General features: G+C 40.4%; 1 protein-coding gene across 3 annotated transcripts in view; it reads left to right on the top strand.

The window, feature by feature from the left end:
• The first annotated feature begins 374 nt into the window (after positions 1 to 374).
• The window catches only part of ppp1r9ala (protein phosphatase 1 regulatory subunit 9A-like A), a 35744-nt gene continuing 11244 nt past the window's right edge, over positions 375 to 24874 (top strand). For 2 of the 3 annotated variants that reach the window (XM_059561423.1, XM_059561422.1), the window contains exons 1-5: positions 380 to 2700; positions 22036 to 22168; positions 22735 to 22855; positions 22964 to 23068; positions 24640 to 24760. In XM_059561423.1, coding sequence (XP_059417406.1) covers positions 976 to 2700; positions 22036 to 22168; positions 22735 to 22855; positions 22964 to 23068; positions 24640 to 24760 — 2205 coding nt within the window. In that variant the 5' untranslated portion in view covers positions 380 to 975. Of the gene's footprint in view, positions 2701 to 22035; positions 22169 to 22734; positions 22856 to 22963; positions 23069 to 24639; positions 24761 to 24874 lie in introns of all 3 variants that reach the window. The other variant, XM_059561421.1, reaches the window with a different exon arrangement.

Raw genomic sequence — 24874 nt, 5'->3', positions numbered from 1 at the left:
AAAGGTATAAACTCTCGGCTTTTGGGTTGAACTGCATAATACCCAATTAAAATACGTGTCTGTCCCTTACAGTCTCATGTATGTTCATGCTCGTTTTTCTACCTGCTCGAAAAGTGTCAAGCGTTGCTTGTTTATTTCTTCCACTAAAGTATCACTCTCATAAAAGTTTTCCCCCTCAGTTAATGATTTACGAACGCTTCGTGAATCGTTTAAACAGAATCATTAAACCGAATCGACTCAAATGAACGATTCATTCTCCAATCGGACAGCAGTTCGTTGGAGAACCATGGCGGTGAAACAAATGACATGCTTGGGGATCTAAATTACACAGAGCAGAAGAACCGGCGCCCGTGGACTGAGATCCGTGGAGGTAAGAGAAGCGCATGACTTGATTGTTGCAGAAGCTGTACTTGTTTGTAACTCGAGTTCCGAAACTTTATTTGGACCATTTGTTGAAATGCTGAGCTATTGTTCCGCGGGGAGTCCCACTGGAGCAGCTTTAGTGGGTTTGTGGGCAGGTTTAACACGGATCGCGGTAGTTCTTGATCATTTGAAGAACATTATTTAATCTAGTTTCGAGTTTTTGAACGGCATCTTAAAGACGCCGTCAGATACTGAGCACTGAATCGATGGAGACCAATGGATCTGCCTGCAAATCACTGTTGGAAAGTTTTGATCGGAGTTGAAAAAGTTTCTTTGATCAAGGGGATGAGTCAGTGTCGGCTAGATTTGACCTGCTAACAAAAGAACACCGAAACAAACGTTTTACGTGCTAGTGCTTTCAGATCGCGTTAAAACAGTAATCGCTCGTTTCAGTTGGGAATGTTACATTGTTTCTCTTCTCTTCTCTTCAGATGAGCGGGGGATTCGATACAATGTATCAGAGTGACTCCGAAGCGGTCGTGCGATTGAGGATACAAGGACCACTGACCTAAAATACAGTTTTAACTTGGAACACTTTGAAAGTCATTGAGAATGATCAAAGCGGAGAGCAAGGGCGAGCGCACCCTGCGCAGCGCGTCCCCGCACAGAAATGCATACAAGTCGGACTTCCAAGCCATTAAGTGCTCTTTTGATGGGACCAAATCCAACAGCGAGGACAAGTCTTATGCTAATGGAGCCAGCGACCCCCGGGAGGACACCAGAGGGAGGCCGTCGGGCAACCGGGTCAACAAAATAAAGAACATTTTCCTGCAAATGGACGGCCAGCAACCACCAGAGAGTCAGGAACTGGCTCACAAAACAGATGCATCTTCTCCTGTATCCCCAGTGTCCAAGTTCCCAGTCAGCACTCACAAAACCTGCCTCAGTAGCGCCAACAACCAAGAACCGCACAGCACTGACAGAACCCCAAAGGGAGAGGAAGTCGAGATAGATAAATGCGCCCTGGCAGAAAAATTTTCAGTTACCAGAAAAATCTTTGAGCGAGGCATGACAGAGCAACCTGCCGCAGTGCCCAGCAGAGTTTCTATTCGTGGGGCCCGGCGGTCCTTTGGATCTTCTGAAAATTGCAGCAATAGTGTCATCAAAAGCCCGACGTCACCCAGTGCCCCAGAGGAGGTTGAGGAATCAAAACAGGTCAATAGACTATCACTTAACGCTGGGCCTATTTCAAGGCGGCTGGAGAACTTCATTGTGGATGGCGACAAAGATGAGTCAGTGCAAGCTTCTGCTAAAAGTCCTGAGAAAGTGAGCAGCCCCACTGAGCGCTCGCTGCCATCACCTCTACGAGCGAGTTCCCAGAAACCCACCTCCCATGGTACTGATCCAGCACACAAACCCACATCCCCAAACTCTGACACGTCACCCAAACCGTTCTCGCCTGAAACAGACTCTCCTCACAGCCCTCCGTTCAAGTCCATCAGTCCGGTGTCACATAAACCCACCTCTCCGACCAGCCGGAGCACCGGCGAGCCTCTTTCACCAGCTGCCCAAAACCCATTTAAACATTCTCCATCATCAGGAAATGACTCGGTGAAGGAACCCATGATAAATGAAACAAACCAACTTAGTAGTACTCCTGCGAAAGATCTCAAAGCTTCAGCAAGTAGTGCATATAAACGGCCTCTGAGTCCTGAGGAACCAAAAAGTGAAAACCAAATAATCCGCAGTCCGTCAAGGGACATCTCCCGTGAGCGATGTCTGGACCCCGCTGGTGCAGGGGTGGTGCGGGCCGAGCTGGTAGTGGTCCAGAACGAGTCTTCAGAAAGTGAGGAGAGTGATGAAGAGTTTTTGGAGGATGTTATGACAGAGGTGAAGCTACAAAGGGAACTTAAATCTGGGGAACCGATAGATGTTGCTGACCTTTCGAAAGTGTTATCTTCTCAAAACCATTCAGAAGACAAACAGCTGGAGAAGGATGCATTGTTATCAGCAGAGCTGAAGAAAGAGGAGCCAAATCAAGAGGATGAAGAAGAGGAGGAGGAGAAGATCATACAAAAGAGGAATAGTGGTCATGAAGATGATGATGAGGAGAGCGAGCGGGAAGATCCAGATGAATGTGGGAAATCTTCTCCAGTGTTTTATAGTTTTGAGAACGCAGCGTTTGTGGATGATAAGGAACAGGTTCAGGACCAGCAGGATGAAGAGGATGAGGATGAAACCGAGGTGTTTGAGGAGTATGATGAAGTTCCTGGTTTGTCTGAGGATGAAGGACAGCCTCCAAGAAGGAAAATCAGATTCTCCACTGAGCCAATACGGGTAAGCAGTAGCATGGTAACAGAATCACATTTAAATGCAAAATCTGCTTTTGAATTTGATTAATAGAAAAACACTGCGTTTATGGTTTATGAGCAGTCAGACACGTCACTGTGGAGATGTTTTGGGGACATTTCAAGCTCTCCGTGAGGCCCGGGTCAACGCTCTCACAACAGTTGGGCAACAGAGAGAGGCTCAGTGCAGAACATTTGTTTAGGGGTTGGAAAGGGGGAATATTTGTAGAAATATTGTTGACATTGCGACTCGGTGAGGGACAGAGCGCTGACCTGAAATGCGGATGGTAAATAGAACAGAACGTATTCTGGTATAGATCCATGTTTTACAAGCAGAGCTGATGGGACAACGCTCCTCAGAGCTGCCTTCAGTTTAAAAGGCCTATGGGTGAATCTTACAAAGCCTATGAAGAACACGTGAGGGTCATATCGAAATCGAAAACATGGAATAAGATCATGATATGGAAATAGACTTTTTAGTTTTTTTGGTTACCAACATTCTTTGAAATATGTCCTTCAAGGGAAAAATGCACTTAATATTTTTCACTCATCATATTTCATTTGTCATTCAGTGTCCTATGGCAGACAGCCACGTATATATGGTCCTGATCTACTTTGCCACGCTGCTCTTTTGCCTGATCAGGCCTTGAGATGCTTAATGTCTCTTAATCTATTTTAAGTTAATAATTACCATCTCATGCATTCCTCGGCTCAAGAATGTCTTTCACACCTTAGCTGCTAATGATCTACACATGGTTTTCTGTTTCCATTGGGCTGTTAGAAATAAGAAATAAACAGAGCCCCACAAAGGTGGCAGTAAGTTGCCAAAATACCAGCAGTGGCCCGTTCCCGGGGCATTCCAGCACATGGGAAGTCCTGCCTCTGTTATCTGAACGGCCCTCGAAACAGGTGTGCTGTGCAGAGCATTAGCTATAATCACCTTTCCTTGTGTGCAGTCTTCATTTTGATCTCTCTTTCTTGCTCTCTCTTTCTCTCGCTCTCTCTCTCTCTCTCTCGCTCTATATATCTCTCTCTCTCGCTCTCTCACCCTCTCTCTCTCGCTCTCTCTCCATGTTTAGCCTACATGAACTTGAGATAATAATCAAAACTGTTCATTTGGTGCTGCTTGTTTGTGCAAAATTTACCTCCACAAATAGGGTGTAGTTTCTGTCACTACAGTTGCTAGGGTGTTCTCGGAGGGTGCCTTGTGTTTATTTTGGGGGTGTGTATATATATATATATACCCAACTATGCATGCCAGTTACAACATGAACATATACAAAATATGTATGTTCATGCTGTTGTTTAACAACTGTTCACATGTGGCTTTCAGTAGAAAAAACGTTGCGAGTTGTGAAAATTGCATGTGATCTATAACCTTTATATTGTGCATGTCTCATTGTAGAGACTAAATCTAGTTCTCACAGCCTTGTTTTCATCTGCATACAATTCAATATAGTGTCTAACCTGACTAAAGTCTATATGTCTGTATACCATGCTAGATGAATACTCTGGCTCAGGGATTTGTTTGATGGATGACTAATAAATGATGAACCTTTTTAGGATCCGCCTCACACTTCTTCTGTTTTCATCTCTTATTTCTCTGTGATTGTGAAATGAAGGTGTGTAACTTTGTAAACAGGTCTTGTCCTGGCTTGAGGGAGGCATTTTTCCATTGTGTTTCATCTCGGTCTTAACATGTTGAGCTAAAGGGTGTTTGCTCTGTTGATGTGGATGTGGGTTCATAACTGGGGACTCAGTCTTCTATGAACAGGTTTGGTGATGTTGTATAAATGTAACATGATAAAGCTGCATCTCTGGCGCGCTTGAAGCAGGAAACGGGAGATCTGTCTGCTTCCTTGTGAAAGAGATTTTATCCTATGCTTGTAGGTATCTGTTGCAACTGGCATGCGTAGTTGAGTGTAGTATGTAATGATCTCCGGCAGAAATCAACTATGAGTGATTTATAGATTTGTTTTGGGAGAACTTAACTCTTAAGCTGCGGTCACACTGCAGTTTTCATTCATGCATATGCTAATGCGTCAGACCGGAAACACCAGCTCATGTGAAAAGTATCGCATTTCGTGGCATTACGAGGTTTAAAATTTGGGACCTGCGAATTCGTATCCCGTGATATTGTGTGACCAACAGCAGGTGGATACGTCTTGTAGCTGAATTAAAAGAACATAAATTTAAAAGTGCAGTATATTGTATGTTTTTACATTTTTAGATGTATTATTATTTATGTGTTATGACAGCCGTGTTAACATTTAGTTGCGACTGCCCTCTGTTACGGTTTTGAAATAGTTTGACTACAAGAAGGAAATGTTCATGGGTCAGTGACATCACCACATTGAAATGTCTATATGCACAATTATAGCTGGAAAAAAAGCATCTGCGATATGCAGAATTTTTCAAATTTGCTACTCGATATTGAAGAATTTTTACATGTATCAAAAAATTTGCAGAACGCAAACTACTGCCAAAAATCACACTGTAGCCATATCTCAAAATGAAAAATCTTGCTCCTTTTTTAACTTGTGTATAATTACTTAATTTCCAATTTAGTACAAAATCATATCAAAGAGGTGCATGACCTAGGGCTGCTCAATTATGGCAAAAATCATAATCCCGATTATTTTGGTCAATATCTAATCACGATGATTTAACACGATTATGAGGGGGCCATATGATCAAAACTTTATATGAATGATCTAAAGATAGTGATACATATCAAACATGTATTTCCTGTAAATAAGGTTGCTATGACATCTACATTGTAGCGACCAGCTGAATTTAAAAAAAAACAACAAAAAGTCCTCAATATTATTGAAAATAATTAAACTGTCAGCAATAAAAAAAGCAAAGAACAAAAACAATAGAAAAAATAAAAATTAAACAAACTATGCTTTAATGTTTTTTATGCAAGTCTCAAGCAGTAGGATTATTTAATTTATTCACTATACTATTTATTATTAATGTCTCATTTCAGTTGTCGTTTGGCTCTAGTTTTGTATTTATTGCAGTTTATATGAAAATGTTCATGTAGCATGGTACAGTCTACCACAGAAATAATCAAACGTAAAATAAAACACAGCCCGCTGTCACTTTAAGAGCCAATAATCGTTTTTCGACCCTTCTTTTTCATTATCATTCACTGGTGCAAATCCAAAGTTCTGTCATGAAACTCTATATGGCGCAGGCCGATAGGTTCTCAAACAAACTGACATAATGACATCATTATTCACATGGCGCAGTTGATTGGTTTCTTTCGTATCAGCTCTTCAGCAGCTTGTGGTGTCCTAAAAAAATTATGTGATGTACTTGCCCTCATTTCGTGAGGATGTTGGATTTCCGGCCCTCCATTTAAAGTCCATTCCCTCTTCAAAAATTTGTTGTTAATGTAATTAGTTTGAATCGAGAGGTTCAACCATGTCTTCTGAAGAAACATGTTTAGTTTATATGATGAACAGATTTAAATTTATTCTCACATAAACATCGATAAACACAAATAGAGCACATCAAATATGTGAAAAGCATGTTCAGATATGCTTGATAAGCAAGAAGCAACAAGGTTTGTTAGGCTTCCATTTTCCATATTTGATTTAATTTATGTATGTGTGTGTGTGTGTGTGTATGTGTATATATATGTGTATATATGTATATGTGTATATATATGTGTATATATATATGTATATATGTGTGTGTGTGTGTGTGTGTGTGTATATATATATATATATGTGTATATGTGTATATGTGTGTGTATATGTATATATGTATTTGATCCCCTGCTGATTTTGTAAGTTTGCCCACAAAGAAATTAAGTGTCTGTAATTTTTTATAGTAGGCTTGTTTTAAAGGACAGAGACAGAATGTCAACCAAAAAATCCAGAAAAAAACGAATTTTTGCATTCCAGTGAGTAAAATAAGTATTTGATCCCGTACCAACCAGCAAGAATCCTGTCTCCTACAGATTGGTTCTGTTCTACATGTGGATCACAGATTAGTCCTGTCACTTTAAGAAGTTACTCCTGATGTCAGCTGGTTAGGTGAATAAGAGATCTGTCCACACAATCTGTATCTTCCATTTCAACATCTCTCACCACCATGAACAAGACCTACGATCTGTCAAAGGATGTCAGAAACAAGACTGTGGATCTGCACAAGGCTGGAATGAGCTACAAGACCATCAGCAAGAAGCTTGGTGAGAAGGAGACAACCGTTGGTGCGATTATTCAGAAATGGAAGAAATACAAAACAACCATCATTTGGCCTCGGTCTGGAGCTCTGTTGCAAGATCTCGTCTCGTGGGGTAAGAAAGACCATGAGAAAGATGAGAGATCCACCCAGAACTACGTACACGGGAGGAGCTTGTTTATGATCTTAAGGCAGTTAGGACTGCAGTCACCAAACAAACCATTGGTAACACACTACACCACAATGGACTGAAATCCTGCAGCGCCCGCAAGGTCCCCCTGCTCAAGAAGACACATGTACAGACCTGTTTAAAGAACATCTAAATGATTCAGAGAAGGCTTGGGAGAAAGTGCTGTGGTCAGATGAAACCAAAATCAAGCTCTTTGGTATTAACTCGACTCGCCGTGTTTGGAGGTAGAGAAATTCTGACTATGACCCCAAGAACACATCCTACAGTCAAGCACAAAGCTGGAAACATTAGCTGCATTTCCACTGGGCTCATAGCACCGAGGCCAGAATAGCGCAGGGTTTCCACCGTCGGGTCAGTAGCTCCGCTGCGCGTCACTTAAACATGCCCTTTACACGCCTCTCAGGAACAATATCACGAAACCCCATCATTTCAGCAACAAAGAGAAGTTATCAGAAAACTTAGAAATAAATCACTGGAACTAGTGCGATCACACACGAACATGATAAAACACACTTAGTAAACTTAGTCGGCCGACACACAAAAACTGCCCGACAGCCGACCGTCGGCTTGGTGTGATCCTGTCTTAAGGGTACAGGACTGCATTGAGGGGCCATGTACTGTCAAATCTTGAAACAGAACCTCCTCTGCTCAGCCAGAACACTGAAGATGGGTCATGGATGGGTCTTCCAGCCTGACAATGACCTGAAAACATACCACCAAGACAACAAAGAAGTGGCTCAAGAAGAAGCACATTAAGGTCATTGAGGGGCCTAACCAGTGTCCAAACCTCAATCCTATAGAAAATCTGTGGAGGGAGCTGAAACTTTGAGTTGACAAACGACAGCCAAGAAACCTTAATGATTTAGAGAGGATCTGTAAAGAGGAGTGGATCAAAAGCCCTCCTGAGATGTGTACAAACCTGGTGACCAACTACAAGAAACGTTTTACCTCTGTACTTGGGTTAACAAGGGTTTATGCACCAAGTACTAAGTCATGTTTTGCTTGGGGATCAAATACCTATTTCATTCACTGAAATGCAAATGAATTTCTAACCTTTATATAATGTGGTTTCTTTTCTGGATCTTTGGTTGGTATTATGTCTCTATATGTTAAAATAAATCTACCATAAAAAAATATTACAGACCCTTAATCTCTTTGTAAGTGGAAAGAATAACCAAATCAGCAGGGTATCAGATAAATATATCCCCCACTGTGTATATATATTTGTATTGTGTAAAAACCTAAATTAAATCTGCCCATCATATTAAGCAGTTATGTCTCTTCCAATAACAGATTCATATGGATCTCTGTGTGAATTGTGAAAGGTTACAAGGACTTTCAATAGAGGGAAACATTTCCATTTTCATTAACAAAAAAAACTTAATTTGTGTTCTAAAGATCTTCTTGTGGTTTGTAACGGCATGACAGTGAGTAAATGATGACAGTATTTTTATTCTTGGATAAATTATCCCTTTAACACAGATAAACACAGAGCAATCAGTCATTACCATGGCAGTTCACACGGTCCTGTGAACCGCTGTAGCCAACACCAACACACACTGCAGACGCTCTGCTCAGTGGTCTGTGCACCGCTGTGAAAGTTCAGTTATTTTTTGAAAATGATCTTTCACAATCCTCGCCCTCAGATTTAGTCATTAAATGTGTCTTCAGCTGGGAAAAGTCTGTTGTATGTCAGCTTCAGGAAAGGATTTTTGGAGCTTCTCACAGCTGTGATATATCTGCTGATAGAAAGTTTATAATCTGCTTCTAAGGTTTAAGTTCAGTTTCAGTGGGCTAGTTGCATATCTCCGCCATCTTGGATTTCCGGTCTTGCGAGTGTGTGCAAAGATACTTCCAGTTGTGCTATACGTCAGTGCAGAGAAATGGGGAAATCCCTAACAGAATACTAATCCTAATCCCTGAACAGAAATTTTCAGAATCCAGAAAAAAAACAGATTTTAATAAGTGTTAAATTGTATAAGTGATTTTAATTCATTAGACTTGCTTTTAGTTTTACTAAAATGCATTGAAACAGAACCCCCCCCCCCCCCCCCCAAAAAAAAAAGAAAAAAGATTTTGGGGAAAAACATGAAATGTAGCTGTAAATTTAAAAAAAATTAAATCAAATAAAGAATTAAAAGGGCCCTTCAATCACAACCAATTTTTCTGTTAACTTATACAGGATTATAAATATTTACTTTTTTTTTTTTTTTTTTGAAAAATATGATTTATTTTGTTTTTTCTTTTAAGCCGTTGTTGATAAATTGTATAAGTGATTTAAATTAATTAGACTTGCGTTTAGTTTTACTAAAATGTAATTTAACCATTAAAACAGAATCCAGAGAAAAGGGGAAAAAAGAAAATAAGCAGAATTTGGAAATTTAAATGAAAGTAAAACTAAAATAAACCTAAATCTAATAAAGATTTAAAAAGTCCCATTCTGAACCGCAGTACACCAACGAAGAGCTAACTGCGCGTGATTTTTCCAACTTGATTACGTCATGCTTGAATTTGTGGATGTGCATCGCAGAGCTAGTGCAAGATGAGCATTTGTGATTTAGAAGTATGTAAATTTTTATTTTATCATTTGGCTAGATAAGACCCTTATTCCTCGGCTGGGATCGTGTGGAGCTCTTCGAAGCTGCACTGAAACTGCAGTTTAGACCTTCAACCCGTTGATCCCCAATAAAGTCCATTATATGGAGAAAAATCCTGGAATGTTTTCATCAAAAATCTTAAATTCTTAGCGACAGAAAAGACAGAAACACCTTGGATGGGTGAGTAAATTATCAGGAAATTGTGACACACTGACACTGTATGTACTTGTGAAATCAGAGATCCTCCCCTCAAAATACCTTCACAAGTGAGAGGCTTGTTATAGCAGGTGTCAACAGTTTTCTATCTCTGCTGACTGCTGGTGATCCCATCATCTGAGGTGTTAATACATGTGGCATAGTAAAGAGCAGACAGCACCACATAGTTAGTGAACAGGTGATGACACGGCACTGCGGTAATGACACAGTGGTATTTCAGCACATAGCTGCTGGCATCTCAAATACTTGCACCACAAATAGCACTGTATGTGATGACACTTTAAAAATTTGTTAGTGGTGTGCTGTATTTAAAAGGGTTGAGATTAGTGTATTTGCAGAGCAACAGTTGCCTGTCTGTCCGTTTCTCATGTTCTCTCTGAAAGACAGGGGTGTTTCTGTAGGTGTGTCTGGAATAGTTAAAATCACAGTGGCAGCTGAAGTCTGCGTTTTATCTCTGAACCCCTCTGTCCTTGATTTCCTCTCTCTTTTAAGGGTCTAAAGTAGCATGCTTGATGCACTTTTTTACATTTTCGGCATGAAAGTAAAGGAATTGCAATTGGATCCATGTTAATGAATAAAACAACAGCAATTGTGTAAAATAATAATGTGGGTAATAATTTCTCTGAACCTATAGAAATAAGTATTTTTTTATGTTAATGTTCTCCAGTTAAAGGTACAGGTTTTAGGACCTGCCACTAGAGGGCGCAATACCAAAACCATAACAATCGCGTGGTTTGACGCTGAGGAGGAGTGTGGAATGATGGGTTTGTTGTTTTTTACCCAACAATACAACAAATATAGTCTGACAGTAAATTATCAAATTAATTGATTACTGTTTAGTCAGATGCTATGAAAACGATTACCACTTTTTCAACAAATATATACACTCGTGTACATTCAAACACAATAATTGGGCAAACATAGCAAACGCAAGTTCAACGATTTGCGCAAGTAGATTACATACAAAGTCAATGCAAAGATGCGATCAGACTATGGATCAGACGCGTCCTTGCGCGGGTCTAGAGGCATGCATGCCCCATAATACTAATCTTGTTGATCGTTATAATAGCATACGTTTTCTGTAAAGATGCTAATCAAAACAACTCACCTGTCGAGTAAAACACAAGAGAGATTGGCATCTCGTTCTAGTTGAAGTTTGTCGCGAAGCGCTCTCCATTTAAAAAATGCAACACCGATATTAATCCTCGCTCTTTCTCTCCTCTTGTCCCAAACTCTCCTTGAGACGTTTGGTTGGCCTGTACGCTTACGTTTACGGGAGCTGTCCTTGTCGACAGAACCAGCAGCAGACGGTAAACAGTAATTAAGTTCCATAAATAAGTAACACAATCCACCGTAAAATGTCCAAGAAGAAGTAAATAAGGAAGTGCTTGAAGCAAGCTAGTGGTTTGCTGGACACTAGACACTACTTCCGCATTCGTCCACTACGCTGTTGTCACGTGGTTTCTACGTCAGTAAAGGCGGTAACATAGGGTAACTAACGTCATTGACAGGCGACTGCACTGCCCCGTGTCACTGTTTAGAATGGGCATTTTCTCATGATTTACAAGTAGTTGAAAACATTAGAGATATTGTTAATAATCAGCTGGACAAAATCTATAACTCTAGCCTAGTGGTTTTTGGATATTTTACTGCAAATATCTTACAAATTGTACCTTTAAAACTGTCAAGTTGTGCAGCAAAAACTAATACTATTAATAAATTAATGCATCAGTTCGAACAAAAAATTATAAATAAGTAACATTAATTCGGCAAGTGACTTATGATAATGAACAAGTCTCTCTTAGCGAGTCAAGATATTTCCTTCATCCTAACACACTTCTGTTGTTATATTTAGCGACGCAAGGTGTGTTCTTCCTGTTTACTGTTTGAAAGTAAATTTGTGTGCTGTCGTGTCCTGGATGGGGCGTTGTAGCAATAGTGTGTGTGTGTGTGTGTGTCACGTGTGAATATGAAGTGCACCTGCCGTGCGCTCCACCTCCAGGAAGTTCAGCAGCCTCTCCTCAAAGCTACACAAAAAGTCTGAACAAACACACGGGTGTGGTGCTACATGGGAATACTCATGTTTCTGGGACACACATCAGCCTTCACCTGAGGAATCTTGCTCACTCTCTCTCTCTAATATATTGTTTTGAAGAAAACTGGTTGACTGTTCATTGTTCAGCCAGCGTTCTTCTTCTTTGAGTAATTTCCTCCTTGCTCCGAGAGGTCAAGGGTCTGTAAGGGTCAGTTGTTTATAACCAAGTCATAACCCCAGGAGGAAAATAAAGAGGTGGAGCTTGTCTGATGACACTGCAGAAATGTGTCGCCTGAAAGTTCATTATTAGAGATTTAAAATAAGACTTTTTACACTTCCTTGTTAAAATCCAGCTGCTGTATTGCGGGAGGTGAAACACACTGTTCTCCGAAGGCAGTTTATTCAGAGTGGAGCAACTGTAGAAATGAATTATGTTATAATAAGTGTGAAATGCATGCACGTATTCAAGTCTTGCATCATAAATAGCAGTTCACTTCTACGATTATTACATAGAGTATGATGTTCACGGAGGAAAAAAATCACATGGAATCCCACGTTATACAGAAAATGTCTCCGGGAGAGATGGAGACTTTCACTTAGCACTGAAAGCCGTGGTGTCTTCCTCAAATCTTTGGCTCAATCAGGCTACTGTTGTTAACCGCTCACTGGAGAGAAAGATTATCAGTTAATAATGCCATTCAATTTCAGCCCGTGTCTTACACAAAGCTATCGCATGACAGGTATGTTGGATTTAGAACGGGAGTCCCACTTTAATCACACTTTCATAAAAACGACGAAACTTTTGTGGGACATAATATTAGGGTGAGTGTAAATGATGAAGGTTTGTATTGCTCTCAGGATGAGGATGGGACAGGAAGCCATAAGTCAGACAGGAAGGTGTTTGAATGTGGTGGTGTAACTGAGGCAGGTGTGAACAGCACAGATTCTCTCTCTCGCTCTCAGAGGCCATGAGCGGTCAGGTTTCAGCAAAGAAAAGAGACATTGTTTGAATTGCTGGTGTCGTCCATGGCAACAGGAGAGATGGAAGAGAGACGGAAAGAAAGAGAAAGGAGGAAAAAGAGGCCAAGTGTAACCACAGAGCGGTGTGAGGTCAGTGCTGGCCTGCCATTCATCACACACATTTGATTATTTTATTTGGAATGACAAATACTAATTAGAACAACAGCATCCAAATATTCACAAAGAGCCTATTATGTTTCACCTGACAATAAAGACAATGCAAGTTGCAACCACATTCAAAGAGTAGGCTATGGATAAAGGTGACATCGTCTTCTCCAAACATGCAGAGTGCCTATGATTGCTGACACAGAACAATATCTGGCTGTTTGCTTAGAGGTGTTTTTACTCAGTCCAGCAATCTGCAAGCCTCTGACACATAATCTGTGCACATGTCCCAAGCTACCAAAAATAAGAATAATCAGTTAGATCCTGTAACCACACACTGCCAAAGCATTTGTTAATGTCTGATACTTTAACATTTTCTCAGAAAAGCACAAATCCATGTAAAGATCAAAACAACAGCCCACTTCCAGAATCAGAATGTTCTTAGTTCATTGATGACTACGATGTCTGGAGTGTTTGGGTATTCCCTGAGAACACTTCTAAGAGAGCTTATATTATTATCATTCAAGTTTAAAACCAGGCTAATTTTAACAGTTTTGTTTGTATGTATTGCACTTTGTCCAGATACTTTGCGCAGTTCTTGAGCCGTTATGTTTACGATGCGATCATGACACGCGATGTAAAGTGCTTTAAACGCGGGGCATCCGTTCAGTATATGCGCTGTGGATTCCATTATCTTATCGCTGTGTAGTAAGCAGAATGGTTCGTGGTGTTTTGGGAACCACAAAGAGAGGTTGTATTTGGTTGGTAGAGTTTGCAGCCGAGCTTTAATAACAAATTTTAAGATATCTTCATTGATAGTTGAATTTTGTTTTATGTGAGACTGTATTATCCGCGCTCTGCAGACATGCAAGTTTCCCTTGAAGACGCAGGTTAACCCAGTAATCGCGCTGTTGTGCTTGAAAGTGTTGGAGGATTTCATACCTGCACGTCCGGCTTTTCAACCTCTGACTGGTTCCAGTGTTATGGATAGACGCCTCAGCATACACATTAGGATCCATAATCTGCCCCTGACTGATATTCACCTGCTCCCCGCCAGTATGTGCCCAGTTCAGCTGTATGTTGTTATTGCTGCACAAATCATTCAGATCGGGCCAATCCGAACGTACTCCGAATCCCGTAGCTCTGGTATCCAGCTTTCCGCTAGGTTTCTTCCGAAAACCGAGGAATCCTGGTTCTCCGTCTGCAGCATAGGGGACCTTGCGTTTGCTCAGATCCAGCAACAGTGAGCCCCGGGCAACTTCACGAACTGTAGGGTCATCGTTATTCAACATACGCAGTAGATGCTTTACTCTAGTCGCTGTATAAATCCACTCAATGTTAGGGATCCCCAGTCCCCCTTCGGATTTATTCATAAAGAGAATACTTCTTGTTGTGTGTGTGTTAAGACTTAACCATTTTCTTACCAGCTGCACGGTCTTATTGTTCAGCTCCGTAAGATATTTTTTAGCAATGTGGACATTAGCAAACAGATGATGAATCTTGGAAAGAGCTATATCTCGAACGGCCTGGAGTTTCATACAGGTCGGTAGAGGACACTGATCTATCAAGTCTAGTCTGCTGGAGTATTCTTTGCAGATATCACTGACTTGCTCGTGCCATTCTCCTGCCACATTAAACATATGTCCTAAATAATTGTATGGTTCGTGTCTTGAATAAACTCTGATTGTGCTTCCAGCCATTATGAATGATGGAGGCTGATCACTCTTGGCCTTATACCATCTATTACCGTTCATTCGTAGAACACCGCACATTTACTATTCTTAACCTCGAGTCCAGACCATTGCAGAAAGCGGTCGGTGTATGACAGCATGTTGGTAATGACGTTCTCCTCTCTTGATACTATGAGGACGTCATCGGCAAAAGCCTGAACTGGGTTTGGAGATGTAATACCAGGCGGGGCAAGGAGACATAGCCATTTCAGCCAGTGGTTTAAGGCCAGTATGAAGTTCACAGCGCTCCAGGGACATCCCGTCTTAATCCCAACTTCAAGTTTAATCGGTTTCGTTAGTTGATGTCCGCAAATCACTTGTAAAAAGGAATTGTCATATACATTCTTGACTATATGTATGTACTGTTCCAGCAGTTTTATTTCCACAAGGGAATGAAGCATTACGCTATGTGGTAAAGAGCCAAACGTGTCTCGAAAATCGAGAAATACCGCATAGAAACGGGAGGATTCATGTTTAAAATCATCGATGGCAGTCTTCAAACAGAATACATGCTCATTCATTCCCTGCCTCTCTATGTATGCTTTTTGTTTTGTTGACAATGTTCCTGATTCCACCAGCCAGGGTAAAATTCGGCATAAAACACACTTCATAAATACCTTGTATATAGTGGGGAGCAGTGATATATCTCTCCAGGTGGAGGGATCTTCTGGAATGTTATTCTTTTTGGGGATCCTATATATAATAGCTCCCTTCCAAGAATCGGGAACTTTCCGGTTAATTAAACAGACATTAAAAATCTGAGTTAATGTCATTATTGAAAATAGTTTTGTTGCCTTGAGCACTTCATAAGTCACACCATCTGCACCACATGCTTTGTTGTTCGGGATACTACAAAGCACGCTTGAGATCTCCTCTGCAGTGAAGTCCGAAGTAACGGGGGCATCTTTCGGGTCCTTCAGGTCGAGAGCGCCGCACCACGGAGGACTGCCCATCTGTTGGTGTAACTGTGCTGGTTGGCATTTCGCAGCATAATACTCATAAACTTTATTCATATCATTTATCGCAGGAGGGGGGTCTGGGTAAGTGCTTTTGTTTAGAATTATATCTATTGCCTTACTCCTACGGTGTTCCCAAAGATAGGCTAATTCGTTTCCGCTTACCACTCTGGGTTCTCTCTTACTGTTGGAATTTGTCGCTTTGTTGAGCGCCGGCTGGATGGTTTCCCGTACGTAGCGCAGCTGCTGATTTATCCATTCAGTGAGCGTCTCTGAGTCGGGCCTCGGTGAGAGTGCTTTACAGAGGGGGAATTTCCGAAGGATTCTTACGGTGTATTTTAGCAAAGGTATTCCTAATGGTCTCCCATCTCTGTGAGTCGCTGTATAAGATCCATTTCTGACGGAAAGAAAGAGAAAGGAGGAAAAAGAGGCCAAGTGTAACCACAGAGCGGTGTGAGGTCAGTGCTGGCCTGCCATTCATCACACACACACACACACACACACACACAGAAAACCTCAGATATATTCCACTGTTAATTAACACGCAGCCATTGCCCTGTCTCTGTCTCACTCGTTATTGTTTTTCTAGATGGATTTTCAGTGTGATCGTAGTTTCAGTTATGGTGGGTGTAAGTTTAAATGCTTGAAAGTCATTTTTCTAGTATTGTATATATTGTTTAGCTTGTAGTTGAGACCAGTTATTATTGGTTAGGAAAGTTAGTCCCTGTGATTGAGAGAGATGACTTTGTGTGTGTTGACAGAGAGACGTCTAGTCATGTGGATTGGAGATTTTGAGAACTGTTTTTCCAGTTTTAGGACTACATTAATTTATACTCCACCACCTTCACTATAACCCTGAAACACACACACACAGACGTGCACTGTTTTTAAAGATGCCATAACACGTTTATGCACTTTTATTTTTGCTGAAGTCTGCTTTAATATTGTTAGCAGAGCTCATCACCTGGACTGAACCCTGTGATTTTTATTATTATTTGTATTTTTTCTGGCCCAGTTGGGACAGTGGTTCAGATTTTTACAGATTTTTGCAAAATTGTCATAGGCCCCAACACTGTCATTGTCATTGGCGGAGCAGTCGGTCAATCCCACCTTTCCAGTAAATACGACTTGTGATTGGACTGTACGTCAGCAGACAGCAAAGCATTGGCCAAGAGCAGAAGGCCCTCCCTCCAGGCTTTTTTTAGTTGAGAGGTTGCGAAGCTTCATTTTCGCTCAGTCTGAGTTTCAGAGTTTCAGAGCAGAGCTGCGTGACAACGCTGCCACAAATCACGTGAGTCGCAAGCTCGCAACTGTGTGTGCGTATCTCCGCAAAGTGGGTGTTGTAAACTCAGCTCTGAAAAAAATAGTCTGCAATAGGAGTGCAAATGTAATGTAATAAGTTTCGCCCTTTCGAACCTCAGTTTTCAGAGTTTCAAAACTTTTCGCACACCAGTTTTCAGATCACCATTTACAAGGTTTCAAACCTGGAAAACAATCTAATACAGTGGGAGAACACTGACAAATTTTAAACTGAAAAATTATTTGCGCAACATCGTAAAAAAAATGTTGCAGTTCTGAAGAAGGAAATCTCAAAAACAACATAATGTTTGCAGAGATATTTTTATTTTTTTACATTTTGCAAGCTTGCAAATCTTATTTTTCGATCCTGCAAAACTTTTTTTTGTAAGATTTTGAGTTTTCGAACACTTAGTTTCAACCTTTCAGAACTTTATTTTCAGTTTTGAATCATGGCAGGATTTAAATCCCATACCATTGAGCCACAGGAACACTCCGTATATAAATTTAAGCATTATTAAAGACAAGTAACTGTCAGAAATTAACATAAAAACAAATAAATGTTACAAGAAATATATCAAATATACAAATCGACCATTCCCGACCATCTTTGACACTGACCCGAGTCCTGTGTCAATCACAGACAGTTTTGGCTGTACCTTTAAGATGTCTTTGTGTAAGTTAGCTCTTCTTGGACTGGTTAAGTCTTACTAACCAAAATAGAGGTCATTGTTCTCGATCAGTACTCACCAGTTGACTGATACATGATTGATATATGGTTGTGGCTTCTTTATCATAACGATTCCTTTTTTTAGTTCAGCTTTAATGTATATTTTGGGTGGTCTGTTGAAGATATGATGCAGTGAACCCTTATTTAAGAGATCAGAAAGTTCAAAATGTTGTCTGCTGGAAAGTGTCATGTTATCTAATTCATATTTTTAAAGAAAAAACAATATGGCATAATTGTGCTCACACATGGAGCTTTCTAGAACTGTGACTGAACCCAGTGAATCTTTCTCTGTGCTGTTATTGGTCTTGGGCCGTTCAGTGAATTTGGCGTCATCCTGGTGTATTCGGATGCATTACGTCACATCAGAGCTCAGCACATTTGCAGCGACCAGCAACGCTGCTTTCTGTGCTCTATATCGTTCTCTTTTTCTGCTCCTAATTATGAATCGGCATCTTTAATTCAAGCCCCATCCCTAAATGCTATACACCCAGATTACAAAATCCTTTGCATGCCTCTAAATTGTTCCTTCCCTCTAAAACTGCAGTTGGAGATGCCCTCTAAACCTCCACAGAAAGAGAGATTTGTTTGTGCTTATGATATCTGTATCTTTGTCCTTCCTTAGTCAATTTTTGTAGTTCTCAGGTGGATTTATATGATGATAAAATCCTATCTGATTAAAGCATGGCACTACTAGATGCACTGACTGTTGTGAAAACCAAACAACCACACCCGTTGTAATCGCCATTGTTAATGCAGTAGGTGCAGATAAAATGCTTTAGCAACTATTGTGGACCATGTGCTTGATTGCAACAATCAATTTAAACAAGTATTACTCACTGAGAGAATTTACCAACAGCTGCTGTTACTTCAAGTTTCCTCCCATGGATCCCATCTCTACCTGCTGTCTGAACATCAGTGGATGGATTTTCAGTCTCATGAAAAAACGTCTCAACACACGACGCCAGCGTGAGAAGAACTTTGCTTCCTCTGGCTATGCAGATGATGTCCAGATTGCCTCCAGAGAAGAGAGCGTAATTAAAGACATGCTAGCCAGAACAGATTCTTTTCTGAAATGGTCAGGCCTAGAGATTAAGGACACAAAATGTGCTGTTAAGAGGAGGATTGGAGGCAACAGGAGGTAATTGTCCAGTGTTTACAGTAGCTACAAAATCTGATGAGGCATAAACATATCTTGGACTTAAAACTGATATTGCAGGAGAGTGGAAAGAGCAAGTAAACAAGAGTTCACATGCATGGCTTGACCTGATTGATAAGTGTCCACTGCCACTGACCATGAAGCCGGAGGCTACTAGACAGGTGGCACTGTCTAAAGTACAACATCTGTTCTCTAACGTTCATATCCAGCAGAAAGTGATGAGCGAAATGAATAACAAAACAGTGAGCTTAGTGTAAAAGTGGTTTGGACTAAATACACATATCACTTGTATTTTCATCCCCGGTGGGAAGGAGGACTGGGGCTACCAAAAGTTATATGGGTTTATACCAGCATGCGGATTTCCCATCTTCTGAACATGTTATATATTGATGAAATAATGAATAATGATGACAAAGACATTAGGGAACTGGCTCGATCCTCCCTGTTCCTGGACCTCAGGAGACGCAGGGTGCCGTTAACCAGGTACTCGGAGTCCCACTTTCTTGGCTTCAAAAGAAAACCCAGTGGGAAACTTGACACCCACTCTGCTGGTTTTGGTGTCTGGTCAGACTGGCTGGACCTGATTGACCTCTGTGTAAGAACTGAGTATCACTGGAGTGGGCTCGGTCTGACTCTGTGACGGTGAGCGTCTCGGAGGATATTATTACAGATCCCCTGATCTGTGTCAGAGCAGCAGATACATTCGGTGGATATAGCCAGCTGCTAACATCCGCAGGTGCCCGGCAAACTCATGGATTTACATCAGTATCACCAAAAACAACACTGGACTGGACTGAACCTACAGGGAAACCTTGCATGTCTTCCCTCTGCTGATCATGCTATTTCTCACTCACTTGAGGACCTTGCCATTTTCACAGTAAGAGCCAGATTACACATTCTTCCTACTAGACTCAACCTTTCTATCGGGTTTCCTACAACTTCCTACATCACATACCCTGACCGGCTGGCTGTTCAACAGTAATTTTTCTCGTTTGTCTGTTAATACAGCAGATGTTGTTGTGATTGAGGAGTGTAGAGAGGAGTTTGTTTTAGAGGTTGCATGCATCTTTGACTTAGGGTAGGTTACAGAGACCAAATCCTTGTTTTATATTTGGCAGTTTAGGACACACACAGGTTGGTTGTAAGAGGGCGTCAACAACTTGGGATGCCAAAAAAAAGGGCCAAACTGCTCCAGGTAGTCCTCACACAGGAAATGTTTACCAGGTAAAATCACACATCTGAAAGAGTCCTAATCACCCGAGTTTCTCTTCAGACCAAGAGAGCCTCAAAGGGAAATGTGTGTGTGTGTGTCTGTGTGTGTGTGTGTGTGTGTGTGTGTGTTTGAGAGAGAGATAGAGAGAGAGCTGGCAAACATTTGAGCTTTGTCTTCATTCATTCAAAGCTTGGAGCCCAGTCTGTGTGTCTCTCCACAAAATAATACTATTTAAGCTACAGTTCAACTCTTTCTACAGTTGGATTCATTTTATATTGAGTTTCCCCTCAGATTTCTGCTCTCAGACTGATAAAATATAATTAGTGGAGCCCAGTGAGATCCTTTTACTCAAACCCAATCTTTTATTGTTCTTCTCTCACAGTGCTCAGGCTTAATCTGCTTTCACGCTGTCCTACTTCACACACGCATTTAACTCTCTTCATTAATTGAGAGAAGATTTGATAGACGATTTAAAGGGATACTTCAGCCAAAAAAGACAGTTGTCATTGTTTACTCGCATTTTTATGTCTTTCCAAACCCATATGATTTACTTTCTTCTTTGGAACACAAAAGGAGAACTATTTCTAAATGAAGGACTGTTTTAAAATAAATAAATAAATATTTTATATTAATAAAGGGTCTGTCAATCTCCAGTAAATAAGTGTCCCCGACTAAGGACTTTCATAGTTGAATCGGAATTTTCGAATCTTGCCGATATTCGACTGATAGTCGAATCATGTTTGGGGGCGGGGCAAAATACATTAACAAGAGTCAAGTCAGACATTCGACTAACATAATTACTGATGTTAACACACAGGGAAAATGTGTAATGAACACCTTGCAGATATAAACGGGGTAAATAATGTTTTATGTTTTGATGAACAGATAGCTAACACTTAACGTCGGCGAAACCATAACAATTACGAATTGTATAAAAACAATTTTTTTTTTTTTTTACAATAGTGCTCTCATTATAACGTTAGTCTAAAACGTTAGCAGTTAATGTTCTGCATTTCTGTTTTGAGCTGCGCTCGCTGAAGATGACCAGTAGAGTGACGCATTTGATAGCAAGTTTTTAATCAATGGGATTCAACTCATAATTTCATATAGAATACGCTTCGTTATTTATACAACATAACGTTAATATTAAGACTTAAAGGCTATTTGCAAAAAGAGCCTGATTGCACATGAACATATCCGCGGGGCTCTGAATGAACTCCTTTTGTGGACGCGTTCTTCACTAAACAATGTGCAGAAACACAGCAGCTAAACTCTAAAAATTCGAATCTAAGCAATAAACTAATAAGTAAAATAAAATAAAATTTTAAACAATTATAATTGAATTGGGACAAATTAAAATTTAATAGTTCACCATAATCAGTCAGTGTTTGTGGCTGAATAAAATAGATAGATAAATAAATCAATCAATTATATATAACACCCAGATTTTCTTTCTGTATCCTCTCACTTTCTCTAGTCCACTGAACTGTATGTTATGTTTAATGAGTTTTATATGTTGACTCTTATGATTGTTGCATGTTTCTGTACACATCAGTTCATCATATAAATTCAATGTATGCTGTTTTTGTAAAATGTAATTGACTAAAGAATGGGGGAATCTCTAATAAATGTTTTTGTGTGTGTGTGTGTGCAGTAAATGTTCTGAAGTGATTTTCTCTGTAATAAGTGCTGCTGATATTGTGTCAGAAAAGAAGCCCTTCTTTGGTGCGACTAGAGAAGCTGATTACAGCTTTGATGTTTTGGCTTTGTTGAGCTGTCCAGTGTTACAGTGAGCAGTGATCTAGGAAGGGCCCTCATCTTAATAAGACACACAATAAGCACTCTGAAAGATGATTATGACTGTTGTGTCTCTGGGCTTTCAGGTGTACAGCACGTTCTCTAATGAAGAGTACGACCGGAGGAACGATGATGTGGATCCTGTGGCGGCGTCTGCCGAGTACGAGCTGGAGAAACGGGTGGAGAAGATGGACGTGTTTCCTGTGGAGATCGAGAAAGGTGAGGCTGTGTCTTTCAGAAAACACTCCATGATTAAAATGATTCAAAATCAGTCATGCTTTTAAAATTGGTTGATTTAGATTAGAATTGAATAACTTTAAACACAGTATTCTGCGCCTCTGTTGAATGTTATTTGCTGTAATTGACTTATAATGTAAGAGAAACATCCGTAATTTCATTTTCATGCTGATTTTTCCATCTCGCTGAACCTTAGGATTAAACTACTGTAGCTTTAAATGTTTGATCCCATTAATGGGCAAAAATAGGTCCATTGTCAGCTGTGTAGAGATGTACGAAGCACAGGTCAAACAGAAAAAATCGCTCTCAAGCCAATTGGCTAGCATCTTTGCATGTGAAATGACTACAGACATCACTGCAAAGATGCTGAACTCTGTATATACTGGTGGCCATATGTTAAAGAATTCATGTTCAAGTCATTGTCAATTTTTCTGGTTCTATTTTTGGTTTAATTCCAATAAATGATCTGTTTGGGGAGGAACTGTACGTGATTGAGAAAGTCAGAATGAAATCGATGAAGACCTGCTCTCTCTTTTCTCTTTGTGTAGGTGATAAAGGGCTGGGGATCAGTATTATCGGGATGGGTGTTGGGGCAGACCAGGGTCTGGAGAAACTGGGCATCTTCGTCAAGACTATCATGCAGGACGGTGCTGCAGAGAGAGATGGGAGGTGAGCTCTTCAGATTAATCAAAAGATGGTTGCTTTATGAGACGTATGAATCATTCAGTACTACTTTTGTCAATGTAACATCATCATGGACATCATTGTCTGTTCCAGGATCCAGGTGAATGATCAGATTGTGGAGGTGGATAGCATCAGTCTGGTTGGTGTGACGCAACTCTTTGCTGCGACCATCCTCAAGAACACGAAGGGAACTGTCAGGTTGGTCCTGCTCTGTCTAAAATACTTACATTCAGTCTAGATAGTTTAGTTTGTCATTAGGTGCTGTATGAAATCTCCACAAATGTCATCACAGTTGTCTTTCTTAATTTCTTATAGTCTTGTGTTGTCAAACTTTTGTCTATGTAATGTGGTTGACACCACATCATAACTGGCCTCAAACACTGTTCAAATAGATACGATTGGACCATCTGACTGCCATGTGTAGTGACCTAGCATACAGTAGCTGTTGTTTGTACATGATGAAAGAGGCGAGGCATGAGAATTGAAGTCAGAAACAGAAGTAGTAACAGATTTTGTCTGTATTTTAACATAAGATGGGACTATATATCTCTGTTTGTTTACTGGATTTTGAGATGTGGTTGAAAGAGAGAGAGAGAGATCTGAATGTTGGCTTGCAGGGACAGGGTTCTAGCAGACTGAAAGCCTGGAGAAGTCTGTCATTTCACTGGAAGATTGACTTAAGGCATTTTGATTGAAAATTACGACCTCAAAAATGGATAAGTCATCAATACCATGCATTTAGAAAATGTTCTTTTTATGCTTACTTTAAATCACTGTACTTACTAACTCGCATGCAATATATAACTACACAGTTGCTAGTTATGTATTCAAAAAACAAATGGTTTTTATTTAGTGTATAGTTTGGGATTGTAAAAACTTTTTAAAGGATTTACCCAAAAATGAATGTTCTGTCATTATTTACTTACCAAATCAAGAAGATGTTTTGAAGTAAGTTGCTGGTAGCCATTGACTTCCTTAGCATTTGGAAGTAAATAGCTACCGACTTTGTTACCAACATTCTTCAAAATAATTTCTATCTACCGTATGCAAATCAGTCCCCACAGATAATCATGGAAATCTAAGTCAAATGTGTAGACTCTGGAGTGAAATATACGTATGTCTGCCCCAACAGTCCAAACAAAGTGAACGATTATATAACCAGCATTTTAGCGTTTATAGGCTGAAAACAACAACAAAAAATTGAGTCCTAAGTATTGTTTCTCTGTCGTAATAGATGTGGTGTGGACTTCACTGTTCTCATAGAATATTTTTAGCTGTAGTTCAATCATGACCACTCAGAATTGGTTTAGCATGTTTATGTATAGATATGTTTATGTATCTTTTGTATTTATCAGGCCAGATCTGCTACACGCGCTGCCGCAGAGCAAATATGGACTTGCTACTGCTAGAAATACATAGATATGCTGATGTGAGCATATAAGATCTGCTAAATAAACAGGCATACATAAATCCTAGACAGGTGGAGCTGGGGGAGGTGGAGGGTTTCTGTGCTTTAGGACCAGCTTGCAGCGAACACTGAAATTGACAATTTAAATGTTGATCAAGCAATCTAACTGGCTGCAGAAGGTAGCTCACCATGAGCAGGTTTGGAGACCCATGCACTGGGCTAGGAGTTCACCACATGCAAATAAACAATGCACACACTCACACAGGCTCCGTTGTTTCCTCTCTACCTGATGTCAGCAGATCAGTAAATGCTACAGACGTAATCATCCTTGTTTCCGCCTTGCTCACCTGTCAATGTGCAGGTTTCTGATTGGCCGAGAGAAGCCAGGTACTCAGAGTGAGGTGGCCCGACTGATCAGTGAGACCCTCGAGCAGGAACGGCAACAGCAGGAGGAGGACACATACGAGCAGTCCACTGAAGAGGTCAGTCAAACACAAAGCCCCTGCTTACTCATTGTACACGTTTGACGATTGTTTCTATGCATTTCAATTAGTATTTCTGAAAGTCTCAGTGCATTTATTATACACTCATAAATA

The sequence above is a fragment of the Carassius carassius genome, chromosome 11 (genome assembly GCF_963082965.1).
Source record: "Carassius carassius chromosome 11, fCarCar2.1, whole genome shotgun sequence".
Taxonomy (NCBI): Eukaryota; Metazoa; Chordata; class Actinopteri; order Cypriniformes; family Cyprinidae; genus Carassius; species Carassius carassius.
This window is presented reverse-complemented; position numbering and strand designations above follow the sequence as displayed.